This window comes from Aplysia californica, unplaced genomic scaffold (genome assembly GCF_000002075.1).
Source record: "Aplysia californica isolate F4 #8 unplaced genomic scaffold, AplCal3.0 scaffold00214, whole genome shotgun sequence".
NCBI classification, from domain to species: domain Eukaryota; kingdom Metazoa; phylum Mollusca; class Gastropoda; order Aplysiida; family Aplysiidae; genus Aplysia; species Aplysia californica.
Window position 1 is genome coordinate 507,019 of NW_004797484.1, and position 11,682 is coordinate 518,700.

The following is an 11,682-nucleotide window of genomic DNA, read 5'->3' on the forward strand; positions in this document are numbered from 1 at the left end:
GTTAACTTATCACAAGTAACTAAAGTGAATCAGTAAAAATAACCCAACTTTTTCAGACAAAAAAACCCAACACATTTACCCCAAAGTTGTCAACTGATAATACACAAATAAATTGAGGTGATCTCATAATTTAGTTCCTTGAAAAAGCAAATATATCATGCACAAAATAAAACAGCTTTCCAACCTTTCCACAGATGTAAACTCATTTAATATCTGATCCCAACTTCCCCACTCTCCACAGGTGCCTAAAATTAACGCCATTGAGACAAAATTCAGCGCCCTTCGACCCCAAGTCCCCCGTGTGATGTGAAGCCACTCACCTGGCACCACGTCTCTGTCGCAGGCGTAGTTGGAGAGTCGCAGGCCCACGCCGCAGTAGTCACAGCGGAAGCAGCTGCGGTGGAAGAACTCGCCCTCCGCGCTCATACGCTCCACGATGTACACGCGCTTGTGGCAGAAGCTGCAGAACTCACTCGCAGACGACGCTGCTAATAGGGCAGGCTGACCCCTCTGGGGACGGAATAAAGGATGGGTCAGTAATTATTGTTCAAGTTTTATTTATACACACACTCACCAAGTTTAGATCATTTACAAGGTGGGCTGCTTCGACCTGCATGTAACTTCACGCAGTCAGAAACTTCTCCGTCTATGTAAGTAAAAAAAATGAATACCCACACTGACATGATAGCCTCCATTAAGTGCTGGGAAAAAGTGAAACAGACAGACAGACAGACAGAGAGACAGAATGACAGAAGATAAGAAAAGAAGTAGCAACTACCAGTGGGACCTTCATCCTCTCAACAGTCAACAACTTGTTGCTTCATGTGTGGGCAGGAAGTGTTAACATAAAGACAACAGCAGGACTGTGTTAAGGCAAAAGCGAGTATGTAACACAGTCAAACTTATCCAAGACAACGATCATCTATTGTCGAAGAGAAAAAGTGCTCATCTTAGACAAGTGGTCCATCTTAGAGGTGTCATAAGATAATATACAAAAACCACAAGAGCAAGAGGGTAAGAGGGAAGTGGTTGTTTGTACAGGTGATTGTTTTGGACAGGTGGTCCTTAGAGAAGGTTTGACTGTATTTGATACACATATAGGAAAACTGTTGAGAAGAACTGAGATCACGTCAAGAACAAACATTTGTATCATGACGGGGTGGAATCATGCGCTTATCCATTTTTGGGCATGTGGTGTAATTGGTATTGTCTTAAAGCTTGTTCATTTGTCTTGCTTTAGATTTTTAAAAACATCCATCTATCAAGAACAGAAGTCAAGATATTTGCAGTTGAAGGAGGTGGGGTCGCCAGGCTTCAGAGGTAAAATTAGCGAGAAAAAGGCCATCAAAGTCTGGTGACATCCAAAACTGTATTCAGAAGAGACCGACGACTCTCACCACTTTGCGTATGGGTTCCGGCGGGGGCTGGTCCTGATAGCTCTTGAACTTTGCCACCAGGAGGTCAGCCATGGCCGTCACACTGACTGCTCCCATCATGTCTTCACTGGCCTTGCCGCCCTTGGCTTTGCTCGGCTCCGACCCCTTGCGGTCAAGCTGCAGCCGGTTGGCAATCTCCTCCATGGGCAGTTTGTTGTAGCGCATCAACTCCACCTCTCCTTTCTGGAAAAAAAACAAAACAAAAAAACAAGCTTGACATCAAATTACAAAACTACTTACTCCAGGTCACCGTGCAGGTGAGTTTTAACTTCCTTTTTCAGCACCGTGGAGGTCTTTAAAGTGGTTTGGATCAGTGTCTATTTGCTTGTTTTAGTAACGTTTTATGGCCCTTGCAACTGCATACGGTCAAATGAGCGACATGCTCCTCATTCCTTTGATGACTAACCAAAGTGGACAAAAAGTAATGAAATCACAAAGTACTAAAAAATATCCCGTGGGAAGGAGGGGGGTGGGGGGGTGGGGAGGGAGAGGAGAAGGGAAGTGGGAACAAAACCATAGCCACTCACCCAACCTAGAGCCCAGAACGACACATCAACAAAGTAATTGAACTCAGCAAAACTTCCAGAAGTATGTAAGACTGCCAGCATGTGTCAACATGTGTCTGTGTGTATCAGTGCATGTCTGTGCATGTCAATTTTTTGTCAGTGCGTCAGCATGTACCAGCATGCGTCAGCATGTACCAGCATGCGTCAGCATGTGTCTGTGTGTATCAGTGCATGTCTGTGTGTGTCAATTTGCCAGAGTGTCAGCACGTACCAGCTTGTGTCAGTTTGTGTCAGTCAGTACGTGTCATCATACATCTCCCCTGTAACTGACCTGAATGACCTCCTGTCTCTCCTTCAGCTTTTTGCTGGTCAGCGATGTCCTCTCCTCCCCCTCCTCCTGCTCCTTGCGCTGAGAAAATAACACGCAAGACATTACTTCACCAGCACAGAGGCTTGTTGTTGAAGTTTGGTTTGAAGTAAGAAAAGAATACCTACACAATAAAGCCATTATGGGCAAGAAAAGAATATGATACACACACAAAAACCACAAAGGGAAAGAATAATTGTAGAACCTACCAGAAGCAAAAGACAGAAATACAGACAATGAGAGAGAGAGAGGGGGAGGGAGGGAGAGAGAGACGGAGAGAGGGGGAGAGAGAGAGAGAGAGAGAGAGAGAGAGAGAGAGAGACGGAGAGAGAGAGAGAGAGAGACGGAGAGAGAGAGAGAGAGAGAGAGAGAGAGAGAGAGAGAGAGAGAGAGAGAGAGAGAGAAAGGAGAGGTAGAGAGAGAGAAAGGAGAGGTAGAGAGACAAACAGAGACAAAAAAAAACCCAGACACATAGAGAGAGAGAGAGAGAGAGAGAGAGAGAGAGAGAGAGAGAGAGAGAGAGAGAGAGACAGAGAGAGACAGAGAGAGAGAGAGAGAGAGAGAGAGAGAGAGAGAGAGAGAGAGAGAGAGAGAGAGAGAGAGAGACAGAGAGAGAGAGAGAGAGAGAGAGAGAGAGAGAGAGAAAAACAGAGACATATCCATGTATCCAGATGCCCAGAGCACTAACTCCCAGTGACAAAAGAACATAAAGAAACAAGAAACCAAAAACAAGCAACCAGAGAGACACGGGGACCCACTTTCTTGGACTTCGCCAGTTTGGCGCTGAGCTTCTGCAGGAAGGAGATCCTTCTGTTGGGAGAACGTGGGGACTTGGGGTTCTGGTCCCGGGCTACACTCTTCCTCTTGGCTTTGACGGGCGGTGGTATTGCTGGAGGAAAAAAAAAAGGAAGATTGTTAATGAGTGTGTGTCGTTCGAAGCTAATGGTCACACATAAGGAGAAAGAGGCTGGTTGTTATTTTAAATAAAAATGACAAGGAATGTCTTATATCATTGAGGGAAATTGGACAGTCAATACACATGCTTGATACTTCGTCAAAATGAGCACACTGTTAACTCTTTGACGACGTCATCAAAACGCTTAAAGACATGCAGTTTTAGGGTGCTTTAAAAAAAGAAGCATTTCATTATTCATACACTTTTCCATTCTGTTTTAAAATGACCATTAACACAAGGTAAAAAAATGAAATGTAAATCAGATTTTTAATTTGTGTAAGATGAGTCGAAATGTGCCACATTGCCTTTGGCGTACTGCTGATCGGTCGTATTTGTCCGCTACGTCTTCAAAGAGTTGAGGAAAGAATACCCCCAATTGTTGGGAATGCGTGGGGAAAAAAAGAAAGAAAAAAATAATTTTGCTGGATTTTTTAAATTTTAGGAATACCTGACTGTATTATATTGAAGATATACATGGGCTACACTTGCAAAGTTAATTCTCTTGAATAAACACAGTTCATCTCATCTCATGGGTTATACATCTGTGAGGCAGCGTAGTGAAATCAGGCGCTCGTCAAAATAATCAAAGTGAAGAAATGGCATTTTTCCCCAGGTTTGTGAATTTTTATCAAATTTTCGTTTTTTGGCCCAAAAACTTTCATGCCCATTAAAGAACATATTTCTGTGTGGATTTTTACTGAAAAACGTTGATTAAAGGCACAAAAAATTTAAATTTTCAGTTTCCATGGACACTTAAGCAAAGAAAATAACTCGTCTTCGGCGGCCATTTTCTCACTAAATTTAACTCTGAAACCAGGTGACCCCCACCTCTTTCATTCACAAATATCTCCACTTTTATTCAAGACAAATGGATATTTTCTAAATCCAAAGCAAGACAAATGAACAAGCTTTAAGATGATACAAATAACTCTACATGCCCCAAAATTGAGGAGAGCCTGATTCCACCACGCCGTGATACATCTATATATTCTGTCCCTTCACTCACAAGATGGCAAAGGCTGGTGTTTGAAGACCTCGTAGAACTGGGACAGGTAGGAGATCATGGTCAGTTTGTCGGGCAGTTCGTGCCGCGCCATGTCCTCTCCTGACATCACCGGCGGGATTCCCAGCTCACGCTCCGCGACGCTGAACGCCTGCAACCACGGGGAAACAGACAAAGACTCAGTAAAACTTTTCTTAATTTGTTGACCGCATTTAAAAAAAATTAATTAAAAATTTTTGGGGGGATATGGCTCAATCCCTTTCACTTTGTTATTCCCCCAAAGCCGCTACTTCAATATCTCAAGCAGTCTTTTTATGACAGCAAAAACTTAAGATCATTTTTCCAATAAAAAGGGGCAAAATGAACTATAGAAAAAAATAGCAAGCCAACATTATGAAAATAAATAACATTGATAATAATAACAATCAAATTCATATAGTGATAATCTATTAAAATCTATGAAAGTAATAAGCAGACCGAAGGGCTAGAACCCAAATGGCCGCTGGATCGGAAAAGTAAAGTAAAGTATGAAAGTAATCAGAGACAGAAAGTCTATTTCGATCTGTGATAATCAATTAATATCTATGAAAGTAATAAGAGACAGAGAGTCTATTTCGATCTGTGATAATCAATTAATATCTATGAAAGTAATAAGAGACAGAGAGTCTATTTCGATCTGTGATAATCAATTAATATCTATGAAAGTAATAAGAGACAGAGAGTCTATTTCGATCTGTGATAATCAATTAATATCTTTGAAAGTAATAAGAGACAGAGAGTCTATTTCGATCTGTGCAAACATATTGTTTTTTACACTGGATTTCTACAATGCACCAAGCATGGGTACACCTCAACAAATCTACCATGAATCTGGTCACATTTCCGCCTACACACAAGCTATGCTTAACTAGTCCCTGCTTTGCACAAGAGACCAACACAGAGAGACAGACGGACAACACAGAGAGACAGACGGACAACACAGAGAGACAGACAAGACAGGCAGACAGGAGACAAACAACACAGAGAGACAGACGGACAACACAGAGAGGCAGACAACACAGAAAGATAGACAGACAGACAGACAGACAGACAGACAGACAGACAGACAGACAGACAGACAGACAGACAGACAGACAGACTCACCAGTCTGTTGTTGGCCACAATGTCAAACTCCATCAGCATGCTATTGTCACTGGATGAAACAAAACAAAAAAAAACCTTCAGCAACACACAAACCCCAACAACTAATTGATAATAAACTAATAATACATTATGAGATGAACGAAACATTGCCATTAATCTTGTCACGAGCTTGTGAAAGTTCCATAAAGTTCCATTTCCTACACCCTGAGAGATAACACTTAAACTAAAGGTGCCTTAGGTATGGTAAAGTTCAGAAAGACATTAAACAAATATTTCGACTTCTATTCAACATAGATGGATTTTGTTTTCACCAAACGGAAGGAAAATGAATAGATTTTAAGATGATACCAATAACCCCATATGCCCAAAAATTGACGAGTGCCGGAGTCAAACCACGTCGTGACACATTTAGTTTATCAGGACACGCCAACTGCCTGCGCTAGTGCCGGAGTCACTCACATGATGGAGGGCTGGAAGGAGTGGATGAGAGCACACAGGGCTAGGCCGCTACGCCAGGAAGAAGTGAAGTCCACCACGTGTACGTCGCGGTACTTGCCCGTGTTGAGCACGCGCTGGCACCAGCGCAGCAGGCTGTAGCTGTCGATGCTCGGCTCCACTGCGGAGGGAAAAAATAAACATTTGTTTGGAGTCTAGTTTCAGTTTTAGTAAGAGTTTTAGGGCACTTGCAACACAATCAGCTCATATAAGTGCCGAAGATTAGAGGTGTTACAAGAGAGTAACAAACACAAAAAAGAAGGAGGGGAGATAAAGACGGTCGATGTTTGATAGGAAAGAAGAAGCAAACCACACCAGAGCACCCGCCAACCACCCATGCTGTGATGAAAGAAAGTAGAGAACAAAGAGACAAGAAACACAACGTGTTGCACAGAATTATAGTTTACCATGAGGTAATACAATAAAAATCACATTTCGGCAGATTTTGTCTTAGTGTTTCAGTTTCACAGTACTTGCAACACAATAGGGTTATATAGGAGCTGAAAATTAAAGGTGTTATAAGAGGGTAACAAACAAAAAAATGGAAGAAGGAAAAGGACGATAGATGTTGGGTAGGAAGGAAGAAGCAAACCACACAAGACCACCAGCCAACCACCCACTTACAATCCTTTAAAGTTTTTCTATAACCCATCCCGCCAACAACATGAAGGTCAGAAAAAGTGAAGTTTTCCCCTCACCATTTCTGGGTTTCTTGGAGGGAACGACGGCCGTGTCCTCCTCCTCCTCCTTCTCCACGACCCCGCCCTCGTACAGATGGGCCACCTGATGGGGCTTCACGCACTTGGTGTTCAGGTTCGGGTACCTGCACAGACAGAAGGTGATCAATATATAAATACATAAATGAATAAAATGTAAGTGTAACTTCTTCACGATCCCTTTGTGGTTTCTGTCCAGGGGGTTTTAAGAGCACTAAATAACCGTATTCATGTCAATGTGCTTCTTTTTGTTCAAAAACTTTAGTAAAGAATGAATGAATGATATGAATGAATGAATGAACGAATTAAAAAATTTCTTCCTCCTTTTCAGAGATTAATCTTGCAAGGGCACTGATGTCAAACAAATCCATGTTAGACATACAAATGTGCGACTGAAAACAAATCATAAAGTAATTTCAAATAAAATATATAATTGCTGGTCACTAGAATGCAACCCTGCTTTTGAGTCTTTGGATCAGAGAGAGGCATACTGGCAAAAAATGAAGTCTGAGCAGGACAACAGGACTATGTGATGATTAAGACAGCCTTGTAAAGAGAAGCTATATAGACAAAAATAGAAGAGGAACAGGAGAGAAGTAAGGACATCCTTCAGTCAGCGTCACAAAACCCCCATCACAATCCCGCCCACCTGGTGTTTGGGTCAATCACAGACTCACCTGGTGTTTGGGTCAACCACTGACTCACCTGGTGTTTGGGTCAACCACTGACTCACCTGGTGTTTGGGTCAACCACTGACTCACCTGGTGTTTGGGTCAACCACTGACTCACCTGGTGTTTGGGTCAACCACTGACTCACCTGGTGTTTGGGTCAACCACTGACTCACCTGGTGCTTGGGTCAACCACTCACTCACCTGGTGTTTGGGTCAACCACTCACTCACCTGGTGTTTGGGTCGATGCTGTACTGGCTGTGGTTCTTGTGCAGGTAGTTGGGTGTGGTCTGCGACAGGACGGTGTAGACGCTCTCTCTCTCCGCCAGCACCTGCGGGGGCGACCGACCCAGAGCCCAGCTGCGGATCATCCACGCCGTGTCAAAGGCGCCCAGGAAACCCCGCGCACACCCAGAGCCCGTGGGCCAGAAGGGCTAGAGGATGTGAAAAAGGGGAGAGCACATAAAAATTCAGCAAAAATGTTACAAGAAACAAACACATTGACAAATACAGTCAAACGTGCTCAGACAATCACCTGTACAAATCACCACTTCCCTCATACCCCCCCCCCCCCCCCCCCGTGGATGTTTTTTTGTTTTGTTTGTTTTAGTAAGGTTTTACGGCGCTCGCAAAACAATAAGATCATATAAGTGCTGAAGATTAGAGGTGTTACAAGAGAGTAACAAACACAAAAAAGAAGTAGGGGAGATAAAGACGATAGACATCTGATAGGAAAGAAGGAGCAAACCACATCAGAGCACCCGCCAACCACCCACAAATACAGTGGAACCTGCTCAAATGACCATCAGTACAAAGAACTATTCTAGACACATTCAAGCACACTTGTTTGTTTTTTTTGTTTTAGTAGAGGTTTTACGGCGCTCGCAACTGCATTAAGTCATGAGCGCCAAGGGCTGAAAGTCAACAGAGAAGTCCTTACAGGGAATCAGACTAAGTCTGCTCACCTCTCTAGCCTCAACACAACAAAGTCTGCTTCGACTATCACGGCACCCCGGAAATAGCGGGTCACAAGAGTGTGACAAACATACAAAAGAAGTAGAGGTAAATGACGATAGTAAGGATTAGGAAAGAAAAAGCAGCAGTTCCCTGTTGTAGTTCAGGCACAGTTATGAGCATGATATTGTTGGATCAGCCCACTAATTCTACTGTGCATTAGAACGAGAAATGTCCCGCCTTTGGGAATGGCCTACAGACACTTCAGTCAGTGGCACCGCCCCGGGGGGTTTCAATCACACTGTTAATTTATTCCAAAGGAGAATCGATAGAGTATAGCATACCTTATCTTACCTCAAGCAGGAGAAACCAGCAATTTAGTTTAGTTTTAGTAAGAGTTTTACGGCACTTGCAACACAATAAGGTCATATGAGCACCAGAAGATTAGAGGTGTTACAAGAGAGTAACAAACACGAAAAAGAAGGAGGGGAGATAAAGACGATAGATGCTTGATAGGAAAGAAGAAGCAAACCACACCAGAGCATCCGCCAACCACCCACGGTCATATCCAGAAATAGACAGACAGTAGTTATCCACAAGAGGCAGGGGTAGGCCAGGGGAAACATGGAGGAGATGTGTGGAAAGGGACATGAGAGAAATGAAGCTCGCTTGAAACGAGCTTGGAAGGATGGCTCAGGACAGAGATAAATGGAAGGAGCTTGTATGTGGTCTATACCCTGCCAGGGGTGAAAGGCATTGATGATGATGTTATCCACATGTCCTTTCCACCAACCAGATGTAATAACAACCACGTTTCCTCAGCAGCAAAAAGAGACGACAGGAATACCGTTAAAAAAGGAAATGTCACAGACTACATCAGTGTCCCCAACCATCTGCTTGAACTTCATGGACTGACCTGACCTGACCATCAATGATTTATTTATAGAGGCACCAGCCATCCATGTCCAGGTGCTGTTTTAGCCTCTTTTTCCTGTATTCGGATTAATAATATCTTTTTGCCAATTTATTGGTTCCGCTTCTATGTAACTTCATGGACTGTAGCAAACAGAAATGTAGACATCACACACAGAAAAGGAGGAATATATAACCATCTGAGTTTTATTAGGACCAAAAAGTTAGGGAAATTCAGCACATCTGGCGTCATTGGCTTAGTAGTTAGGCTCTCGGACTCGCAACCGTAAGGTCGTGGGTTCAAATCCCGTCAGGGGCCCGACGTTGTGTCCTTGGGAAAGGCAGTTTACATGACAAAAATAATTGTACCCAGCTATAGACAGTGAAAGATCTTGTCAGTATAAAATCAGCTGATTGCACTGTATACTTCCTCGGAAGCTGAGAATGTTTCTGAGTGTTCTATGGTCTGCTGGGGTAATAATATAGTGTAAAGTGCACAGAGCTTGCTATAGAGCAGGGTTATGCGCTATATAAATGCTATTTATTATTATTAATTACTGAACCTTCTAGGAATGTGTGACAAGGTCCCCCCAACCCTCCGCCCCACCCCCCCAACACTATGAGTCCCATCAACTCACCTCTAACAGACTGTCTCCGACAAGGCTCATGAGCAGGTGATGACCGTTTTTCAAGATAAATCTGGAAGCATTCTCCGCGGCAAACATGGAGGTGAAGTCAAACATAGCCACGTCGGCCTGCCCATAGTGGTTCACCGCATAGTCCAAGGTCGGCAGCTGCTGATTGGTGGAGAAGTTGGCCGCCTCTCGGGCAAAGCCCATCAGGGCCTCCTGGTTCACGTTGGAGCGGTCCAGCAGGGCCACTGTGTCCGAGAAATCCTGGGGGGGGGGGAATACAGATAGGTACAAGGGTCATAGGTCATGCTTGAAACAGTGGACAGGGGGAATACAGAGAGTTCAGTTTTAGTTTTAGTAAGAGTTTTATGGCACTTGCAACACAATAAGGTCACATAAGTGTCAAAAAATATAAGTGTTACAAGAGAGTAACATACACAACAAAAAAAGGAGGAGCAATCAGGACGATAGATGTTTGATAGGAAAGAAGGAGCAAACCACACCAGAGCGCCCGCTAACCATCCACAAACACAAAGAGGTCACAGGTTACACTTGAAGCGAGAACGAGGAAGAAGAAGTAGACACTTGAATCAGTGGACGGGGGGTTTACAGAGAGTTCTCTTAATTCCATGGCACTTGCAACACAATAGCGTTGCAGAAGTCATGAAGATTAGAGGTGTTACAAGAGAGTAACAAACACTACAGAAAATGGAGGAGAGATCAGGACGATAGATGTTTGTTTGATAGGAAAGAAAAAGGAGAGGTTCCTCCTATGTTGTTCCGGCACAGTATGAGCATGACATTGATTAGTCAGCCCATTTATAATTCTACTGTGCATAAGAACATGTTAATATCCCCCCTTTGGGAATGGCCTAAAGGCACTAGAAAAGAAAGAGGAAGCATAACGGTGATAGATGTTTGTTTGATCGGAAAGAAAGAGGAGAGATAAGGGTGATAGATGTTTGTTTCATAGAGAGTCGCTCGAATTTCAGTCACCCACCTCCTTGAGCACGCCCTTCTCCAGCAGACTGGCCTTCTTGGCAGTCATGTGACCTTATGCAGTAGCAAACACAGTAAAAGCTTACTAAAACAACAAACACAAAAAAAAGGAGGAAAAATATTTTGTTCGTTTTAATAGAGGTTTGACGGCGCTCGCAACTGCATAAGGTCATATGAGTGCCAAGGAGGAAAGATAAGGACACGTTCGTTTGTAAGAAAAAAAGAGGAGAGATAAGGACGACAGATGCTTGTCTGATAGGGAGTCCCCCTCAGCACGGGTGTGGGTCACCCACCTCCTTGAGCACGCCTTTCTCCAGCAGACTGGCCTTCTTAGCTGTCATGACGAAGTAGTGGGTGTCGTCCTTGTAGTACACGATGTTCTCAAGGTCAATGCGCGTGCTCTCCTTGAGGTCCAGGAAGAACTTCTGGTTGAAGATGAAGGCCACGCCGCTGATCTCCTCCACGCGAGCCTCCGCCTGGGTGTTGCGGTTGATGAAGTTGGCCGTGATCGCAATCGCCAGCTTGCCTCGGAACTCTTTGCGCTTAAAACCTGTTGGAGAAAATGTCCGCCACTTTGTGAAATAACCTCTCAGTGTTGCGAGGAGCGTTTAGGTTAGTTTTAGTAAGAGTTTTACGGCACTTGCAACACAATAAGGACATATAAGTGCCGAAGATTAGAGGTGTTACAAGAGAGTAACAAACACAAAAAAGAAGGACGAGAGGTCAGGACGATAGATGTTTGATAGGAAAGAAGGAGCAAATCACACCAGAGTACCCATCAACCACCCACGCGAGGAGTGTGTAAGCCAATATAATTTCCCAAGTTGGCAGAATATGTAAGATTCCCCCTTCCCTCTCTGTCTCACACACACACACACACACACACACACACAC

General features: G+C 43.8%; 1 protein-coding gene across 1 annotated transcript in view; it reads right to left on the reverse strand.

Annotated features, from left to right (window-relative positions):
• The window catches only part of LOC101861126 (protein-methionine sulfoxide oxidase mical3b), a gene marked incomplete at its 5' end in the record, with an annotated part of 44,816 nt that overhangs the window by 29,156 nt on the left and 3,978 nt on the right, over window positions 1-11,682 (reverse strand). Inside the window, 11 exon segments of the mRNA XM_013083153.2 lie at window positions 321-510; window positions 1,398-1,619; window positions 2,274-2,351; window positions 3,068-3,198; window positions 4,271-4,418; window positions 5,411-5,459; window positions 5,870-6,026; window positions 6,604-6,728; window positions 7,523-7,725; window positions 9,796-10,053; window positions 11,082-11,338. Of these exon segments, the coding sequence (XP_012938607.1) occupies window positions 321-510; window positions 1,398-1,619; window positions 2,274-2,351; window positions 3,068-3,198; window positions 4,271-4,418; window positions 5,411-5,459; window positions 5,870-6,026; window positions 6,604-6,728; window positions 7,523-7,725; window positions 9,796-10,053; window positions 11,082-11,338 (1,818 nt within the window).